Here is a 21,846-nt window from a genome sequence, read left to right on the forward strand (position 1 = left end):
ATCCCTTTTTTCTCCTTACACACAAAACTCTTATGGTCCCATCTATTTAAGATCTGAAAAAGATATCCAGAGTGCTTAATAAATGTTATCTCCATGCCACATTCAAATCATATATCTGATTAGCAACTTCCATCCATTCATTTAAGGACTGTCTTTTATCACATTCAAGAATATATGAAATGCCCATACTTTTGACCTGCCTTTCTGTTGACAGACAGGAAGATCTCTTGTCAGCTGCCTCAGAGAAAATAAGAACTATATTTGCATCATGACAAATCAGGACTGGCAGACTATGCAAGAGCTTTCATGCTGGATTAGATGGAAAAAAGCCCAAGTGCTAAGCAAAAGTCTGTGGAACAATCTCAGAATCTCTACAAATATAGGGTTGTATTAATTTGCCAAAAATCTGGAAGACAGTCATTTTAAGACTGAATAAATACTTGTAAAACTTCTTTATCCAAAAATAGATAGTCCAAATTAGGACTTCAGTTCTTTGTGGTTATCAATTACAATTTTAAACTGTTTATGCTCTGAAGATGCTAGGTATATACCAGTGAAATGTTAGTAGTGAAATAATTAAATAAATATTTGTGATGAATATGTTGACCAAAAAACGAATGTAATAAAAATATAACTGATACTGGGTTTATAGGCTGTAATAATTATTTAATAAACTTACTAGTTTTGCCACTTAAACTAATGACTTTGTCTGGGTTAGGATAAATGTGCAAATAAATATACATTAAAAGCATTAAATATGAATCATTATATAACTAAAAACACTGAATGTTTAAGAACCATTATACAAGTAAAACAGAAACATGTGGAGCATGGAAGCTGGCACATGGTCAGTCATTATTCAATAGGCGTGCCCGATAATTTGCAGAAAAATTAAAGTCCAGTGTGTTTAAAGATCTAATTAGTGACTTCCAGATGTCACACAAAATGATCCCTTGGTTTCTGTTGAGAGTGCCTTATGTGAATTGATTACCATTGTATCTACTTTGATGTTGCGGGCACTGAAGTTGTTCTATGTACGGCATGGAGCTCTTATCCCATTCAATTGCGGTGAGTGTGAGAGAAATGGAATGCCAGACCTGAGCTGTCTTCTCTGTTGTTATTGACATCTCCAATATGCTCTATTCATCTTATTTCAAAACTTTTTGATGTTTGCCCCACAAGAACCTGGAATATTGTAAACTCTGGGATGTTTGTTGAAAGGGTTGTGGTCCTTGGGCGAGCATAACAGATTTCATACTGTCATAATGAGTTTGAAATCCACTCTAATGTCGTGAGATTTCAGGAGATTTATGATTTTTAGCATAAGTTTACCAATAAAAGAGATGGAAACTGAGGTTTTGTAACGAATGTTATTGATCTGTTCTGGAGAGGGATTAGAGAATAGTATTCTTTGTGCTATTTTTTTAGGATAACCATTGCTGATCATTAGTTGGAGAATAGAATGTAATCCTACTGTTAGTGTTCCTTGATCTCTTATAATAGAGATCAAGGAACAGCTTATGTACAATACCTAATCTTTGTGAATATGGTGCAATGAGGAGAAATGTAGATAACGACCTGTATGAGTTGGCTTATAGTACACTCTTAGAGAAAGGCATCTGTCTGCATTTTTTCTTTTTTTTTTTTCATAATTAGAATGTCTAGAAAAGGTAATTTTCCTTTATTTTCAAGTTCTCAAGTGAATTTGATTTATGATGGAAGGAGTTAATAGATGTCAGAAACTTGTGTAATTCAGCCACACTGTGTTTCCTTATTATGAATATGTCACTACATATCTCCTCCAAAGTGACCGTTTAGGATATGTAGATAACATGACATCTTTTTCGAAGTTTTCCATGAATAAGTTCCCACAAGGAGGAGATAGGGGACTTCCCATTGCAAGGCTCCGAAAGTTGTTTGTAGATTTTCCCATTCCATTGGAAAAAATTGAGTTGAGACAGTGTTTAAATAGTTGAGAGATGTCCTGAGAGAACAGATTATCTATAAGTACCATAACTTCCTCTACATTAACATTTGTGAATAATGATACAATATCCAGACTAGCTAGAATGTCTGTTGGTGAGATAGAAATTTCTCCTAGTTTTTCTACAAAGTGTTGTGTATTTTTATTAGTTATGTAATGATTCATATTTAACAGTTGTATATTTATTTGTGTGTTTATCCTAACCCAGATGAAACCACTAGCTTAAGTGACAAAACTAATAGGTTTATTAAGTAATTATTATGACCTATAAAACCAGTGTTAGTGTTATTAAATAAATATTTATTTTCTCTGCATTCTGAATTAAACTGCAAAAAATCAAAGATGAACAAAAATGAAATGGTTGGGAAATGAAAGTAATGTTTTCAACCATTTAAGGACTGATTCCAGATTTGCTTAAAAATCATTAGTTTTTAAAATTTTCTTTAGTCAAAAATGAAATCTGTTATATTACTTATATTGAGTGATCAGTTTTTGAACATTTTTTAACTCCAGGCTTTTGTTGCAGGCCATTTGCTTCAACTATTTGAAATATAAAAAGGATAGTAATATCCATTTTCTATTTCTAATATCTTATAATAATAATAATAATAATATATATATATTGATATATCTGTATTTTTTTTCCAGAGCACTTCCAGCATTAGTGTGGCATCGTCAGAATTGGAATGTATTGTATCCCTATATGGAACTTGTTGATTTTGAAATTTCCGAGTTAATGTCACTTCCAACATATATTGCTGGATTCCGTGATGCTGCAGTTGAAAGTCAGAAGGATTTGTATGATGTATTTGTAAACTTAGCTGCTACAGAAATTAATGTTGCTCCTCATGCCAAAGGTAATGGGAACATGAGTAGGTGTTACAAAGTAAGAGAGTAATAACTAAAACAATTAGTGTGAACATTATAGCTGTGTATGTGTGTTTTCAGATAACTGAATTTCCTTGTTAAAGGACAAATTTAAAATCAGTGACTATATTATATATATTGAACCCTGTAATTCAGCCATTTGGGATCTGGCCATTTCACTGATTGCAGAGTGATTAGTCATTTCAAGGCTATTTAACTAAAAAAAAAAAAGCTTCATTTGATAGGCCAGGAGCAGAAATAACTTATAGAATGTACTAGTTTATGCAGACTGTTTGGCCATACCAGGCTACATTTTGATTAGATATTCCAACTAAAATGGTAATTTGGACATTTTTGGAAATTTTTGTGGATAACATGGCCCTGATAGCCTCCTCTGCCTGTTGGATTAATGACTGAAAAATCTTTAAAGATCTTTTAGTCATTAATTAATAGATATAGAATGTGATCACAGAACAACTTGAGAGAAAATAACTAGAGTATCAGATTAACAGGATGATAATGAATAAAGCAAAACCTATAAAGATAAATAACGATTGTTAATAAACAGAAAACTATCTTTTATAATCTGGATCAGTCCTTTCTCATCATTGCATTCCATCTGTCATCACAATTTCATCTTGCCCTCTCTTTCATTCTCTTCCTCTTTGCCTACTGCAATCCATAGGGCTCATTTCTGTTAATAATTTAGCCTATTTGTGTTGTTATATCTTGCACTGTGTCTGGTTCATCTCCATTTTGAACACCCTTTCTTGATTTCAAATGGAAGCGTGTCCTGCCTTTTAAGTGTCACACTGTGCATAATCCTTTCCATTCTGTAGGTAACTTTCAATTTATGATCCATATCTTTAGTGATCATGCTGTGCTTTCTTGGGAAGTATCAAATAATTGCATTGATGCTCCAATTAAAACAGGTTATATGCTGAACTACAAAGCTGGAAATTATGATCAACTTAGGAGAATACTATCTTTGGTCCCATGGTATCAGCTGCTGAATGGGAATCTTTGAAAAAGTGCTTAAATGAGGTGGCATCTGAATGTATCCCTAGTGTTTGAAGAATAAATAGGTTGGGAGTGAAATGGATGTGCAACCTTATTAAGCAAGAGATCCACCAGAAGAAGATGATGTGGAAAGGTGATTGTAAGAATAACAGTGAGAGGAGTTATGAAATATATAGAGCTCAGGCCAGAAAGGTAATGAGTATTGTGCAGAAAGCTAAATGGAAGTATGAAAAGAAATTGGCCTTGCACGCTAAAGGCAATCCAGAAGAATTATATTGTTATGCCGCAAGAAAAAAGAAAGAATGAATGTGAAAGAATAACTTTATTGAATGCAGATAGTACTCGAGTACCGGAAGCTAATGAGATTGTTCAGTTATGAGTGCTCACTTTGCTAAGATATATCAACCAGGTATATGTAACATGGTGCACAGTACTACTGCTACATTGAATGCAGAGTTAGAGGTTCATGAAAATGAGGTTGAAGAGGTGTTGCATAACCTGGATAAGAATTTGTCTATAGAGACAGACGGAATATCAGTTCATTTGCTATAGGGATGTTCAGCCAAATTGGCTAGGCCTTTTAATGTTTATATAACTTGAGTCTCAGCTCAGGAAGGATACCACAGGAATGGAAGGAATGTATGATAGTTCTATTGTACAAGAGTGGTGCAAAAACTGATGTGTCTAACTACTGGCCCATCAGTATCTCTGGTGTGGTAGTGAAGATTTTAGAGAAGTTAGTAAGAACTCGCATACAGAAATGGGTAGACAAACAAGGCTATACTCTGCAAGGAGCAGCATCAGTTTACTAAAGGAAGGTCATGCTTGAGCAATTTGCTTATATTTCATAACAATGTTATGGCAAAGTTGGATAAAGGGAATGGATACACTATGATAATTTGATTTTTCTAAAGCATTTGATAGGATACCACATAAAAGGCTGCCATAAACTGGAGAATGTGGTATTAGAATATAAACTCTTGACTTGGATCAGGGAATGGTTGACAAATAGATAACAAAAAATAGCATACAGTGAGTGTGAATCTGCTAGATTTAAGGTGACCAGTGGCGTACCTCAGGGTTCGGTCCTTGGGCCATTATTGTTCAAGCTGTACATTAATGACATCAGGCAGGGTCTAACGTGAGATTTGCAATTGTTTGCTGATGATGTAAAGATAGTCATGGCAATCAGGGATGCTGCTGATATTCAGCACTTACAAAATGATTTGAATAGGCTGGAAATTTGGGCAAATGAAAAATGGCTGTCAGTTTAATGTTAGTAAGTGTAAAGTTATTCACTTTGGTATGATTAGAGTTCCACCAGCATATTATATCAGTGGGGTTATGCTACAAGAAATTGAAGAGGCAAGGGATCTTGATGTATTGGTGGATAGGAATTTAAAGTTCAAAGGTCACATAGCAAAAGTTGCAAATACAACTCAGAGGATAATTGCGATATTGAAGCGAACCTTGACATGTAAGGATAAGGAAGTCATTTTGTCTCTTTATAAGGCTTTGATAAGATCACACTTGGATTATTGTGTGCAGATTTCGTCTCCCAGGTTACAAGGGGATAAAGAAGCTGTGGAAAGGTTGCAAAGAAGAGTTAAAAAAAAGATTATATCTGGATTATGGGATTTAGATTATGAGGACAGATTGTGAGTATGTGGATTGCAGACTCTGCTTAACAGGAGAAAGAGAGGTGATAGGATAGAGGTCTATAAACTTTTGAATGGGTGTTATAGGATATCATCTGATGAAATTTTTGTTATATGGAAGTTGGGTAGAGAACACGGGGGCATCCATGGAAGTTAAATTTATTTGCAGCCAAGAAAGGGGGGGGGGTAAGAGCTAGGTTTTTCTCCAGAGAGCAATGAGTGAGTGGAATAGTTAGCCTTTAGGGGTAGTGAGTGCATCTATTGTTGAATGAATTTAAAGGAAGACAGCTGGTTTGGGTGATTTATAGCTTCCCTCGATGAGTCCCTGACTCCCTGGAAGTTTCTAATAATAATAATAATAATAATAATAAAAAATCGTGTAACTTTCAATGCACTAGTCAAAAGCTCGCCTTTGAAGATATCTTTCATCTTTTCATGAGCAATCCAACCTAGTTATATCCTTCTTTTTCATTTTTTTTTATATGTCCATCTTTCTTTTTTATAATTTGTCCCAGATAAACCTTTGAATCAGTTGGCTTCATATTCCAGTATGTTTCTTTTTAAAGTAAAATTTCATTTAGCATTACTTTTGTTTTGTATAAATTTGTTTTCAACCCCATTTGACTGAACACTTCAGCTGATTCTCTTAATTTTATGTCTAGATTTTCTGCCAAGAGTACTATACCATCAGTAAGACACAGATGAGTCGGAATATTTCCATTAATTTAAACTTCTCCATTCTTTCAGTTCAATTCATGAAAAACTTCCTCTAAGTAGCTGTAAAGAGTTCTGGAGATACTGAATCAACTTGTCTTATTGCCCTATTTATCAGAAAAATTTCACTTTTCTTATGCACTTTAAAAACAGGTGGCATTACTATATATATATATACACACACACACACACACACCACAGGGTGGCTATAATTAAAGCACAGGTGTTCACAGCCCTGTAGAGAAAAAGGTATTGAACAAAATTCAACCAAACTTGATGTAATTATACACTCTGGAACGTGGGGTTTTGATTTACAGGGAGAGACTTACAAAATTCTGTTGCCAGCAGACAATTGGCGCTAGAATCATTTGATATTTATATTAAATTAAAGATGCCAAGGAATGGGGAACTGGACAATGAAACTTATTTGTACCTATGGTCCCACAGAAGATTCTACTAAGGTAGAAGTGGAGGAATTTTTTGAGTCTTTAGAGAAAGCAACTGACAATGAAAAAGGAAAAGTTGGTCCTTGTTGGAGATCTAAATAGCAGAGTAGGAAATGATTGTCAGACATACAAAAAATTATTTTGGAAAAATTTGGAGAAAAGAGCAAAGCTAATAATAATGGCAAATATCTGTTGGATTTCTGCTCAGGACAAGGACTGGTTATTACTAACACCATGTTCCAACATAAAAATGTGCACAAATTCACATTGAGAGAAGAGGCAAGGAATAAGAAAAGTCTCATTAACTATGTTACTGTTGATAGTGATGTTTTCTCCCTGGTGCAGAACACCAGAGTGTACCAAGGATTTGAAATTGGAAGTGATCACTATTTAGTCTCGAGCAGGATGAAATTGAATTTCATATTGAAAAGAATGACATGTAAGAAAGTTTTAAAGCGAATGAAAGTTGAGCAGCTCTCAGATGTAAGCTGTAGACTAAAATACGCAAAGAAAAAATGAAAGAGTTTGAGAACAGGAACCAAACCTTGGAGATTCAGTGGCAAGCCTTGAAGAAAACTCTGATTTATTCAGCCAGAGAAGCATGTGGTAAGGTTGTCTGCAAGGATAGAAAAATCAGAACTCCATGGTGGACACAGGAAGTTAAAGAAGCGGTTAAGGAAAAGAAGAAAGCATATCAAAAGTTCCTGGCAAATAAATCAGCTTGTTCTCTTAGAGAATACAGAGACAAATGTAAGAAAGCTAAACACGTTGTAAAACTAGCTAAACAAAAATAATGGGAAGACTTTAGCAAGAACATTGAAAATAAATATCAAGAAGGTGGCAAAATATTCTGGAGGTTGTTGAAGAAGCTTAGAAATGGGCGAAAGAGTGCTGTAAAAGGAGTTAGAGATGATAAAGGTGACAAAAACGGGAGAAAAAGATATCCTTGAAGTATGGAGTAATTACTTCGAAAAATTGCTAAATTCTTATACTCAACAGGCATACAGTCAGGTATGCATATCCATACTTGAAGTAGAAAAAGCCATCAAAGGCTTGAAATGTGGAAAGGCAGCCGGAATAGATGATATTTGTCCAGAAACGATGAAGTATGGTGGGATAAAAGTGTTATAGTGGCTGCACTGTATAGTTCAGAAGGCCTGGACAGAGGGACAAATTCTCAATCATTGCAGTAGGGCTCTCATAGTACCCATATATAAAAAGGGAAATAAAACTGAATGTGAGAATTACAGAGGTATTTCCCTACTGAGTGTTCCTGGTAAGATTTATGCCAGTATACTTGAGAAACAGTTGAGTAGAATTTTGGAAGAAAAGCCTGGTGAAGAACAAGCTGAATTCAGGCTAAATAGCGGCTGTCAGGATCAGATCTTCACTGTACGACAAATAGTGGTGAAATCATGGGAATATAACAAAGATCTGTATTTATGTTTTGTTGATCGGGAAAAGGCATATGACAAGGTGCCAAGAGAGAAGAAGCTATTCAATACGCTACAGTTATATGGGGTATTATATCAAGCAATACTTAGTCTTTATTTGAGTTGGAAGTCAGCAGTTAGAATTGAAGGAAGTACATTCATGTTGGAGTTTTAATGGAATAATTATCTGCACTGAGAAAGGATTAAAAATAATTTTAATACTTCCAGTATTTCGTCTCTATCACAGAGACATCTTCGGGGATTACTAAAAACGTTTTGTAACAACACACACACATACACAAAAGCAGTACAGTAGTGAGTGAAACTAAATTCCTATCTAGGTGGTGCGCCCTCTATGGGCATTTGCAGGTGGCCTAGAATGTAAAGAGGGATATCTAATAATTAATGTTTCCCAAATTTTGGGAAGTTCAATGCAACCATATTTGTTTAAATTAGTTTGATTCCTGAGTGCCGATGCAGATTCAAAAAACAGTCTTTGTCTTTTGAATTTACTATGGTGAAGCATGGTCGTTTTTTTCCAGGAGATCCTGTGGGTAGTATCCAAAACATGGTCTGCAAGGCCAGATTGACCATAATCGTGATTGCAGATGTAAGATCTGTGTTCTTCTAACCGAATGGATGCTGACCTGCCTGTCTGTCTGAAGTAAGCCAGTTTACAGGCACAAGGTACTCTTCAGGCACTGAGAGAGGAGGGAGCTGGTCTTTGGTGGAACGGATAAGGGTAGCAAGTTTACGGTAGGGCTTAAAAGCTGTATGGAGGTTGTACTTTTTTAATGATCTGGCTATTTTTTCTGATGTACTGTGGATTTAAGGTATGGTGATGGCATTTCTGTAGTCCTTCTGAAGAGGTGGTCAGGGAATAGGGAAGGATTTGATTATTTTTTTTAATCCTGTGGTCATTGTAGCCATTGGAAAGGAAGGTGTTGTGTATGTGTGTGTGTGAGTTCAGTTGAAAGGGCAGTTTTACTGGAACAAAGATCGTGGGTTCTATTGGTTAGAGTTTTAATAATGCCATATTGCTGAGAGGGGTGGAGGTGGGAGAGTTTGTGAATATATCTGCCTGTATGAGTAAGTTTTCTATATACCGAGAAAGAAAGGTTACCATTAGGAAGGCATGTTACTAAGGTGTCCAGGAAGGGTAAACTATTGTTATTTTTCTTTTCCATCGTAAACTGGATTCTTGGATGTACTATTGAGGTGACTGAGGAAGGAATCTAACGTGTCTGGACCATGAGGCCAAATAGAGAACACATCATCTACATATCTTAGCCAGATATAAGGTTTTAGAGGGGAAGAGTCTATGGCTCATTTTTCAAAATTTTCCATGTAAAAATTAGCAAGTGGGGGAAACCCCTCTCACCCCCCCCCCTTAGATCTCTTTTCCTTTTCCATCAACTCTGATTATTTTTCTTGGAAGAATAAAATCTACAAATAGATAGAGGGAACAGCTATGGGTTTCCCCCCCCCTCACCAATTTTTAGGGAATGGAGACCTATAGAAGAAGTAAAACATTTCAGTTACCTGGCAAAGTTTTTAGGGAAGATGGCAAATTAAATATGGAAATAGACAATAGAATTAACAAAGCTGGTATGGTAGGAAGTCAACTGAATAAATTTATATGGAATAACAGAGAAATTAGTCAAAACACTAAATTAGCTGTATACAAGTGTTCAAACCAATTTTAACTTAAGATGAAAAGCCAAACGGCTATATTTTCTGGCGAAGTTAGTTAAATTAAGGGGATAAAAATCCCTTATTATTTTACAGCCAGTATGCGAAACTCTAAGATCAAAAACTACGATCTACGAGTTTCATGCCGAAGAACTATCGGCAAATCCAAGCGCAAGTGACCACTTGGTAGTACCACACCAAGGCAACTCGAAGCAAAGGTGGAGCAAGCTCCCTCACCATCCTTGGTATTTTCTCATAATGTGAAAACACAGCTCCTAGGAGATGTAATACTGCTTTACATTATGAGGAGAGGTCACTACCCAGACCAGATTAATTATATAATATAATATATATGGGTACACCACTCTGGCATTCATATAGTGAAGGTATGTAAGTTCTTTTCACTTAAACTTGAATATCATCCAAGTCTACCTACTCAGTGATGAGACCTCAAAAAAGGTTGAAAACGGTCTAGGTAGTGACCTGTCCTCATAATGTAAAGCAGTATTACATCTCCTAGGAGCTGTGGTTTCACATTATGAGAAAATATCAAGAACAGTGAGGGTGCTTGCTCCACCTTTGCTTCGAGTTGCCTTGGTGTGGTACTACCAAGTGGTCACTTACGCTTGGATTTGCCGATAGTTCTTCGGCATGAAACTCATAGTTTTCAATCTTAGAGTTTCACATACTGGCTGTAAAATAATAAGGGATTTTTATCCCCTTAATTCAATTTAATCTGTTTTATTTCTTATCGATCTAAGATCTGGATAAGAAATAAAACACTGGAGACCACAGATATGAGATTTCTGAGAAAGATTAGTGGACTGAACAGATGGCATCAATGACAATATCCTATTAAAGATGACGATATTAGGAGTGTGTCGGTTGAACTAATCTCAGGTGATATGGTCACTTAAACAGAATGGGAGAGGAAAGATTAACAAAACAAGTGTTTTTTGCCAGGTTGGCTGAAAAAAAAAATAGTCCCAGAGAAAGACCAAGATGTTAAGTGGATCAATACAGTAAAAAGTGCCTTAGAAGAGAGAAATATAAGATCTGATGATGTTGGAATCTTGACAGATATCAGATTAATTTGGAGGAAAATTGTTGATAGGAAGTTAGTAATGATGTTTGTTTTTTATGTAGTACTATCATAATATCCTGTATAACCCTTGAGGATACATGTCAGGAATTTGATGATGATGACAATGGGTGGGTGGTTCCAAGGAACTCTGTGCCTAGTGTCACTAGTGTGAGAAACAAGGCCCGACTTTTGTAGTCCAAAAATGAATAGTGTTGTTGTTCTTCAATTACAAGTAAGGCAGAATTGTCAGTCTGTCCAGAATAGCAAAAATGACGTGAGCACGGAGACTTGATAGACACGTAATAAGGAAAGCAGTGGTATTGTGTTCTTTTTAGATGATAAAAAGGAAGGCAAACAAAATTATCATCAATCTACGAGCCTACAATCTGATGTGAAAAGAATCGATACCCTAACTTATAGAAACCTCAGAATGAACAGTAAGGATTTTTTATAAATTTAATATATATGCTTCCTTCAAGCCAGCTTGGAAACTGTGAAGATTAATGTTGGAAGTTTTTCCACTTGGATATACTATAAATCAGTGATTTTCAACCTTTTCCATAATATGGCACACCTAGACTAATTATTAAAATTCTGCGGCACACTAAAAATATATTCTTTTAATTTTTTTGATGATCTGGCCAAAAATAGGCATAATTTTGATTGATTTACACACACAAGAAGAGGGAAGACCAGACACTAATAAATAAATTCGCAAATTACAACATTATTTCTTTCAATTAATTTGTTTTCATAAATCTCACGGTACACCTGAGGACCTCTCGGCACACCAGTTAAAAATCGCTGCTATAAATTAAAGATACCAAGAAATTATATGCTAGGTTTAGTCCTTTATCCAAGTGTAAGCAAACAAGTTTGTGCCTGAACTATTTTCAGGACTGAGGTAACTCCCATAATGCAAAGCACATCTCCTTCCAGAGATGTGACTCCACAAGAAAATATGAAACGAAAATATGACTTCTGCATTACTTCAAGCTTAATATCACCTCTTGTTCTTGCTCCCACTGATGAGACCTAAATAAAGATTGAAACAGGTCTGGGTAGTGACCCTTCCCATAATGCATAGCATTATACATGTCTGCAAGGAGATGTGCTTTGTATTATGGTATACTAAGGCAAGTGATGCAAAGTCATTAGCTTCTTTATACGAGTTGCCTCAGTCCTGAAAGTAGTCCAGGCACAAACTTGTTTGCTTACACTTGGATAAAGGATTAAACCAAGTATATAATTTCTTGGTGTCTCTAATTTAAAGTTAAGACTATATTTCATTTTTGGAATCGGACAAGTCTAGTCTTGTTTCTCATGCTATTGACACTAGGCATAGAGTTCTTTGGAACCAGACAAAACCTCTTCACCGCAGCAAGTTCAGATTTGATTGATTGTTGTGATCACTAGTAATTGCACAGAAGTTTTTTCTCTTTTTTTTTAAATTAATAATTATGTTTAAATTATTTTTTATCTACACAACTTTCTATAATTGTTCCTTTGAACTCTAATAGTGTAATCACATACTTTAGTTATGTGCATATAGTAGACATGAGCTACTATATGCACAATTTGACCCATCATTGTGATTCATGTTTTGAATGTAGTTAGCAGTCTGTCTCCATAACTGTGTCCACATAACATTGAATGAAATATATTGGAGTTTTTAAATTAAATGCTATGTAATTTTTGTTACATGTGTAAGCTGTGAAAGTTATTTAAATAAAAGACTCAAGTTGCTAAAGATGTCATGTAGGTCATATCTGTCAAAGTTACAGTAGAAATACCTATAACTGTTTTCTTGATTTTGCAATGGTGTTGAATAGAATACCACATGACAGAATACTACTAAAACTGAGTCGGATGTCTATGAGATAGCTGGTAGCAGGAATTGTTGGTCGATAGGAGCCACAAATCATCTATGACGTCTTGATAGAGAAAAGTGACAAGGAAGTTGTCACAAGATTTTGTTTTGGGATTGTTGCTGTTTAATCTGTATATCAGGCATATAGCTAATATAGCTTGATAAGATATGTAATTGTTTGCTGATTATAGTAAATTTGGATGAGCAATTTCAGGTGTGATGTTGCAAAACAATTAAATCGACCAATGCTTTGAGTAGATGAATGGGGCAGTTAGCTCAGTGTTCATAGTTGCTAAATTATTTTTTTAGCAAAACTAAACTCTGACCAAAGTGCATAAAGTTTTGCACTTTGGCCAGAGATGATGGAGTTTGTGTTGTATTGGAAGAGCTCCTGGAAGCAGTTGATCTGCCAGTGTTGGTGGATAAGGAGCTGAAGTTCATTGGACACATAAACATGACAAAAGTTGTAAAGGTTACTAAGAAAATTGCTACCATAATGAGAAGTACAAGTAAGGATAAAGAAAGCATAGTCGCACAGTATAATGTCCTGATCATCTGGGTTGATCTGGATTGCTGTGTATGTTCATATCTAGTCACCTGAACTAAATCTGCATATCCATGTGATTAGAAAACATTTAAGAGAGAGAGAGAGTGCAAAAGCAAGTTATAAATATTGTCTCAGGACTCTCTGATGTTGAGCACAATGACAGATTAAGAGAACATGGCAGATAAGAGGAAATGTGATGGAGACTTACAAGTTGATGAGAGGAGCCTATTATTTATATATAAGGGAAATATTGAGTAGGGACAAGAGGTTGTCATCCATGGGAACTGATATTCATTTGAATATGAAAGTCATTGCAAATAATGAATGAATAGAATAAATTGCTATTTTGGTGATTAATGTTTTCAAGTCTAAGTATGATATGTATTCTTAAGAGTTTAAAGGCTCATGGAAACCCAGACATAACAATAATAATGCCATTACCAGATTTAATGTCTTTGAACTGGGAGTCTCTTCCATTATTTGTTGCTTAAGAAAGTTATCTCTCATAACTCTATAAATTCTCTTTCCATGCATTCTCCACCCCTTCCCTCCAGTCTATATCTCTCCATAGTTGAAATCTTATTCACATGGTGATTTCAACTAGAATACAATAGTCCCCCCCCCCTCCTCTATTCACATAGGATGCAATGCAGTACAATAACCTTTATCTTTATCCATATGGTTAACATGGCAATTCAGTTCACTGTCCTCCTCAAATGATCCCCTGGTGAATTCAGAGAATTCAACTGGATAAGATCAGCTCCTCTAGTTTGATTCAGTTAGTCTGCAGCCATCCTTCCCCTCTGGAATATGCCATGCATATGTTTTATTCCTGTAAGGATATCCTCTTCTGTCAACCAGAACTAATGTCAATAATTTTTGATGCATTTGTTTTTACCAATAATAAGAATTCATTACCTCTATATCTGCTGCTTCTAGCATGAATGCTAGATAATTTACATGCATGATAATTTACCACCAATCTGATAGATATTCAAGCAACTCTTAAAACTTATTCAAATAAGTATTCTCCACTGTTGCAGTTGAGGAATCAACTGCAACAATGTGGTATTCTCTTCCCCACTGCTTCTGTTGCCACTTTTTGTGTCTGACAAATACTGCTTTCTCTGGGAATTATCTGATGTACTTGACCAAACTCTCATGTAACCACTCTGGCATATCTAGTTTCCCTATTTATATTTATTCTTTCACTTCACAACAATTTTTCAAGACTCCTAATACCAAATCCATTATAGTTCAAATTTCTTCCTGTTATCAAAATCTCCCCAGACACACACACACACATCGACATGCTGCACATTATTTCTCCTACACAGTCTCTGCTTATTGAATAATTTGCAATCACAGCTCTCCTCTCCTCTCCTCATTTTACTCCTATAATATCTTGACAAGCTTGCAGTCTTGGCTCCACTCTTTCTTCTTTTTCTTCTTTCTCTCAAATGGAATTGGCAAGGTCTTTCTTCCTGCAAAACAGAGAAAACAGCAAACACACTCATACTGTTGATAAATATGCTGAGTTTTTAAGTGCCTTATGACTTCATAGCACTAAAATTATTTTGTCCAGTTGCATATACTGCTTATATTCACTTCATTGTTTTATCTTCTCTTTAATGTTTCTAAGATATAAAAGAAACTAATATTAAATATCAGTGTTGAATGTGTTTTTAATATCTTGCTCTGTTTTGATGTCATGAGTTATAGATGGTTTTGCAATCTACCAAAAAGTTGGAAAGTATTATAATACTGTATATAAAATGTAAATGTTGGTATAAATAAATTTTATTTATTTATGTATATTTATTGGCCTGGTTGGCCAAGTGGTTAGTGTATCCACTCTCTAGCCAAAAGGCTGTGGGTTAAAATCCTGCCATGGATATCTGTGATTGTCCTAACTGTGTGGAAAGGGCATCTGCAACCCTACCACTTCTTCTCGCAGAAAGCTTCACTCCCAAAACCCTATGAGGTATGGGAGTGACCATATGGCATCAATTGACATCACATATGAATCACTAACTAACAATCTATATATTTCATGTAAAGAGTATTAGTTTTACTTATAATTTAAAATCCATAGTTGTTTTAGATTATTACTTTCATTTTACTTTAGTTTAAATTCTCTTTCTTTACTTATAATTTTCAGAAAGCTTTGCAATGACTAAAACCCACAAAGACATTGCTGTATTTATGGTACGTCAAGCTGAAAATGATGAACTGTCTGATCAACAAGTAATTAAGGTATTTTTAATTTATTGTTAATAATAACAATTCTCTGTGGAATCAACAGACTAATCTTAAGAGACCTCACTGAACCAACCACATATCTATCGTATATTGACTCTTAAAGACAACTCTCTGGTAATGCATTTTACTTCCCACTACTCTCCATGGAAGAAAATCTTCTCACTCCCTTCTTCACCACACCCATATACATCTTCCAAGGATAGCCTCACACTCTTCACTTTATATATAATTCCTACTGTATTAATTGTTTAAAATCCCTCTACCACTATAAAGGCTTCTATCTTATTGCCTCTTTCCTGCCTGTTCCTTAAATTATGCAATTTATGTTTCCTCCAACCTCACCCCACAATTGACATTCCAGAGTTCCAATATGCTTTAGTCACTCATCTCCGAACCCTCTCCAGTTTTCTCATCATGTAGGAAATTATATTATAGGAACATATTATTACTAAATTTGCACAAATGTACAAATTTGGTAATCATTTGGTTTCCTACATGATTATCCATGTAGGTCACAAGTATGTAGACAAGATCTTGGTCACAGAGGCTACACATAGCTTACATGTGTTCTCTGATTACGGTCTTGGGTAGTGGTACAATCATCTTCTTATCTATATGTCATTGTAATTCTTATTAGAGCATCATTGCACTCTGTCTTTTTCATTAAATTATATTAAATGCATGTAATGCGAGTTTTTAGAATGGGTTTTTTTTTAATCTCCAAGATAATCAACTATTTCTAGGAAGCCCATTCCATCTTATACAAAGCTGGTCAATGTATTCATTTACCACTTTCTCATGTAGCATATCCGCTCGCTTATCATTAGAAAAATCTTATCCTCTCTCTCTCACTAACTACACTCTTACTCTACTTCCATATGTGGATGATCCCTCATTTCTTCTCTTCCTAACATATATTAAAAAATCCTCCCTATATATTGTTTAAAATCCTATAAATAATTGACATGTCTCTCTAATTACTTAACTTTTCTATCTATTTACCAAACTCAGTAATATACCCCTAATGTGTCCTTATATTCAGCATTTTATATTTATTAATACTCTTTCTCTCCAAGAATGTCACATCTCCTTAAAGGAAAATATAAATCCAAAATCCAATTGTTTACAGAATATATCATAATTTTGTAGCAAAGCATAAATATCCTACAACCATGAAGCTGCAAACTCACCTGCTGCATATTCCTTTTTGAAACCATTATTATTGCTCAACAGGCATCCATGAGCTGAAGTTTTATGGGAATTCCACACCAACCATTACTGATTCAATGCCTCATCCTCTCATAGAAGTCATTCACTAACAAAGCGATCACAACACCTCTGCCAAACCACTCCATACATTTAACATTCTCTAGGTGAAGAAAACTAATCTTTACACCTTTGTTAACCCACTCTCATACACTTCCATGGGTAACTGCTTGGTCACTCTCCTCAGTCATCCGTTAGAAAATTTCTTTAACATTTACTCTGTTAACCTCTTCAGTAATGTCAAGGTTTGTAGTATATCTGCTCTTTTCCACTCATCAGCTAAACATTATAACCCACAAATCTTCAGTCTCTCTTCATACGGAGCATCCCATAAACTATTCTCCATTTTTGTCACTTACCATGTCAAAGAGAAACCCAGGCAATCAAATTTGTGTATAGTAGTCCAGATGCGATTGTATTATCAAAACATTGTAAGGGGGATAACTTACTTTTCCTTATTTGTCAGTATTTTTTTTCACATTCAAGTGATCCATTGATATATGTTGCCTATTTTTGCAATATATCCTTTGAACTTCAACGCTCTGTCCACTTCTTCTTCTGCAGCTTTTTCCACTTAAGTAGAGTCGCTGTTTGTGGTGAGTCTCCTCCACAACCTCCTGTCTTGGACTGTAGCCACATCCAAGTTCTTCATCCTCAAGTCCTCCTCCACCATCTTCCTCCATCTCTTCTTTGGCCATCTGTGCTTCCTCCTCCCCTGCACATCCATCTGCATGACCTTTCTTCCCACATATTCTTGAGCCCTCCTCATCACATGGCCAAACCATCTCAACATTGCCTCCTGTATCTTTGCTCCTAAGTTCGTAACTTTCATCGTTCACCTTACATAGTCATTTCTCAGACGATCCTTTCTGGTCACACTGCACATCCACCTAAGCATTCTCATCTCTGCTACCTCCATCCTGCTGATGTTATTTTTCCTCAGGTCCACAGTTTCCATAGCATACGTCATAGCTAGTCTCACTACTGTCCTGCAGATTTGGCATTTTAGATTGATCGGCACCCTCTTATCGCATAGCACTCCAGCCATCTCTCTCCATTTCCTCCATCCTGCATCCTACTTCCTTCTCAGCCTCACCATCCGCTTTCATTGTTGAACCTAAGTATCTAAAGTCACTGACCTTCCTGATGGCATTTCCTTCCAGATCTGTATCATGGCTTCCATTCCCCTTTGCAACACACAGTCTCATGCCTCTCTTCCAGTACTTTCCTCCAACTTTCCAGTTTAGCTGCCACTTCTTCTCTTGATTCTGCACACAGCACGATGTCATCTGCATACAACATAGTCCAAGGTGCATCTTCTCTCACCTCCTCCATCACCACCTCCACAGTATTAAACAGGAACGGACATAATGCTGACCCTTGATGCAAGCCAACTGTCGCTGGAAAACTTTCTGTCTCTCCCAGGCAGGTTTGAACTCTTGTCTTCACATTTCTGTATACATCTCCTGCACCAACCTGACACATTTCTCCGGAACTTCTTCTCCCTCAGACACCTCCAGACTTCTTGCCTTGCACTCTATCATATGCTTTGTCCAGATCAATAAATGACCAGATGTAGCTCCCGTTGCTTCTCTCGAAACTTTTCCATCATCTGTCGTCGATCTACCAGGCATGAAGCCAGATTGCTCCTTTGCAATCTCCACCTCCTTCCTCAGTCTTCCATCAAGAACCCTCTCTAGGATTGTCATTGTGTGGGATATCCACTTTATTCCTCTGTAATTCTTACAGTCTTGGGCACATCCCCTTTACTCTTGTAGATAGGGACAAGAGTACTTTCCCTTCATTCCTCAGGTATATTTTCCTGTTGACAAACTTTTATTAACAGGTCCCACAGAAGATCAATTCTCTATTCCCCCAAGGCCCACCGATTTTCCATTCTTCATCCTCTTTATGGCTTCCTTCACTTCCACTCTACTAATGTTCTGCACCATCCCCTCATAAGGTGACCCATCTTCTCTGAATCCTTGCATTTTCTTCATTCAAAAGCCCTTCAAAGTATAGTCTCCATCTGTTTCTTATATCCACATCCCTCCTTAATACCCTTCCTCCAGAGTCTTTGATGTACCTCACATGTACAATGTCCTTTGATGCCTTATTTCTACATTTTGCCAATCGATAAATCTTTCTCTGTCCTTCCTTTGTTTCTAATTGATATAAAGTTCTTGATATGCCATGGCCTTCGCCTGTGCAACAACTCTCTTGGCTTCTCGCTTTTTTCTCTCTGTCCTCTTCCACTCTTGACTCATCCCACTTCTGCTTTGCCTTCCTCTTAGCCGTCACTGCTTCTTGTACATTATTATTCCACCACCAACCCTCCTTCTGCTCTCTAATCGTTCCGGATGTTTCATCAAGCACTTGAATTGCACAGCTTAGAATTACTTTTGAATTATGTCTCTACCAGTCTTGTACACTTTCTAGTCCATCCGAAATCCTCTCTAACACCTTCCCCCTAAAACGGTTCCTCACACTCTCTTCTTTTAAGCGAAACCACTTAATTTTCTTCCTCCCATGCCTTCCAAAAGTTCTTATTTTGAACTTTATTTTAAAGTTTGCGCACAACAGCCAGTGTTGCTGCACCACTTGATCTGTTGGGATTACCTTACAATTTGTTACTGCCTTAAAATGTTTCCTTCTAGTCAAAATGTAGTCAGTCTGTGAATTATTGTTGCCACTTCTAAATGTTATCAAATGCTCTTCCCTCTTACAGAAAAAGGAGTTCACAATTGCCAGATCAAATGCTACTGCAAAGTCCAAAATCCTCTCTCCTTTCTGGTTCATCATTTCCACTCCATGGCCACCATGCAACCTTTCACAGTCCCTATTCTGTCTCCCTATGTGTCCGTTCAAGTCTCCTCCAACAATCACCATCTTGTTTTCTTCCAGTTCCCTCATTTCTTCATCTAGCACATTCCAGAATTCATCTTTCTCTTCTGCTGTACCACCAACTTGTGGGGTGTATACACATAAGAGGACCAGTTGCTCTTCTCCAAGACCCAGTTTCATTTGCATGATCCTGTCGTTCCTCCGACCCACTTCCAGTACTTCGCCCTTCATACTGCCACACATCACAATTCCGACACCATTTCTTCCCTCTTTATTTTCTCCAGAGTAAACAATTTATACCCTTCTCTTAGTTCCTTCGCCTTTTCTCCCTTCCACCTTGTCTCCTGCACGCATAAAATGTCCAACTTCCTCTTCCTCATCATGTCTGCAACTTCTCTTCCCCTTCCAGTCATGCTTCCAACATTCAGTGTTCCCAGTCGCAACATTCTCTCCACTTGCTGGGCTCACTTCTTTAACTGCACCCACCCTTGATATGGTAGCCCTTGTCCACTTCTCGCAGTTGTGGGGCAATGTGGCTGTGCTTTGCTTAAGGGTATGTCCTAGCCCTTGTATCACTTTCTTTTCGACTCATTTGATCATACCTAGAGCTGGCAGCGAAGTTTTATGACTGGATGCCCTTCCTCACGTCAACCCCTCGCCATTTATCCAGGCTTGGGACTTTGGGGCTAGCTTGCCCCCTTCGGTGGCTGCAATAGGCGAAATATCAGCAAGATAGGATAGATTCACCCCTAGCCCTGTCCACTATTACTTCTAAATCCTTATTCCTCATCAACTTCTTGTAGTCCCATGTATAACTTGATTTATTGACACATTATCCTTTTCCCAAACTACCAGACTGTTTTTATCATCCTGTAGGAAAGCTACATCACCTTTATTGTTCTTTTCAGTTTAGCATAACTGAAAAACAGTTGGATATGCCTATGAAATCATGCCTCACATTATTGATGTACTAATTGAACACCAGTGACTCAAGTACAGAGCTGTGGAATGCCACTGGTTCTCTGCCTTCTCTTTGATCCATCTCCACCATGTACTATACTCGAATGTCTGTCCATCAGCTGCCAACCCACTCCATGTCACCAGCTTCATGTCCAACACTGTTTGCTCCAATTTAAGGATTCCATGCAGCATCTGTCAAATGCTTTTATAGAGTTCAACAGTATCATTTTGTAGCTATTTCTCTTATTCAACTTTCATGTCCCTTGAAAGTGAGTAAATTACCAAGAGAAGACCTGCCTTTCACAAAATCATATCCCATAGAGTATTATATTCCTTTGTATCCATTCCTGAATTTAGCCCTAACCAACTTTTCAAATACCTCAGTTACCAATCCCGAGACACCATACGGTCTAAAATTTGCTATCTTGTTCTTTTTTCCTTTCTTTTAGGCTTGCACGGTGATCCGAATGCATTTTTGGAAATTATGGAGACAACTACCGTGTTTGAATAAAAACTTTAGTTTAATATTACTAAAATTTACAATTCGAAGTTTTGACCTTTATGTCAAGGTCATCTTCTGGAGCGTACAAATATACACAAGAAACAAGCTATACTACAATCAGACTGGTTTGTTAAAGACACTGACCAACCGCTATCACAATTGTTGGCCTGACCTCTGGTGGAAAAAAAAAAAAAAAAAAAATTATACATCAACGCTAGAGTCCTATTATTTGTGTTGTCTACTATATACATATATTAACATCATTCCAGCCAGTTGGAGTGGAATGATTTCTAATACTAGCAGATTGGCTGGAGTCCAGACTTATGTTGAATCTTTCATGTTAGGTTGGCTGAATGTATGCCATCCAGATCCTTGGAATTTTCATACCATCTTTATTGTTGATATTTGGGTGGTTTATCAGGATTTTGCAGGATTCTTTAAATTTTCTTTCGTACCATGTTTTTGTGCGGTGTAAGGAGCAGGTGCTTTTCCAGTTGATTTGAATCAGTGAGTCAGCAGGTGCTTTTCCAGTTGATCCAGTTGAATTTTTTTTTTTTTTTTTTTTTCACCAGAGGTCAGGCCAACAATTGTGATAGCGGTTGGTCAGTGTCTTTAACAAACCAGTCTGATTGTCGTATAGCTTGTTTCTTGTGTATATTTGTACGCTCCAGAAGATGACCTTGACATAAAGGTCAAA

The 21,846-nt window shown here is 36.6% G+C and overlaps 1 protein-coding gene across 5 annotated transcripts in view; it reads left to right on the plus strand.

Annotated features, from left to right (window-relative positions):
• Positions 1-21,846, plus strand: part of LOC150106176 (putative DENN domain-containing protein 10 B) — a 277,044-nt gene that overhangs the window by 186,015 nt on the left and 69,183 nt on the right. For all 5 annotated transcript variants that reach the window (XR_016548292.1, XM_090392209.1, XM_090392208.1 and 2 more), the window contains 2 exons: positions 2,633-2,841; positions 15,477-15,571. Coding sequence is in view for 4 of the 5 variants with exons in the window: in XM_090392209.1 (XP_090248335.1) it covers positions 2,633-2,841; positions 15,477-15,571 (304 nt within the window). In the remaining variant the exon portion in view is untranslated. The remainder of the gene's footprint in view (positions 1-2,632; positions 2,842-15,476; positions 15,572-21,846) is intronic.

This window comes from Typopeltis vanoorti, chromosome 5 (assembly GCF_054136105.1).
Source record: "Typopeltis vanoorti isolate ZY-2024b chromosome 5, IOZ_Tvanoo_1.0, whole genome shotgun sequence".
Lineage (NCBI taxonomy): Eukaryota > Metazoa > Arthropoda > Arachnida > Uropygi > Thelyphonidae > Typopeltis > Typopeltis vanoorti.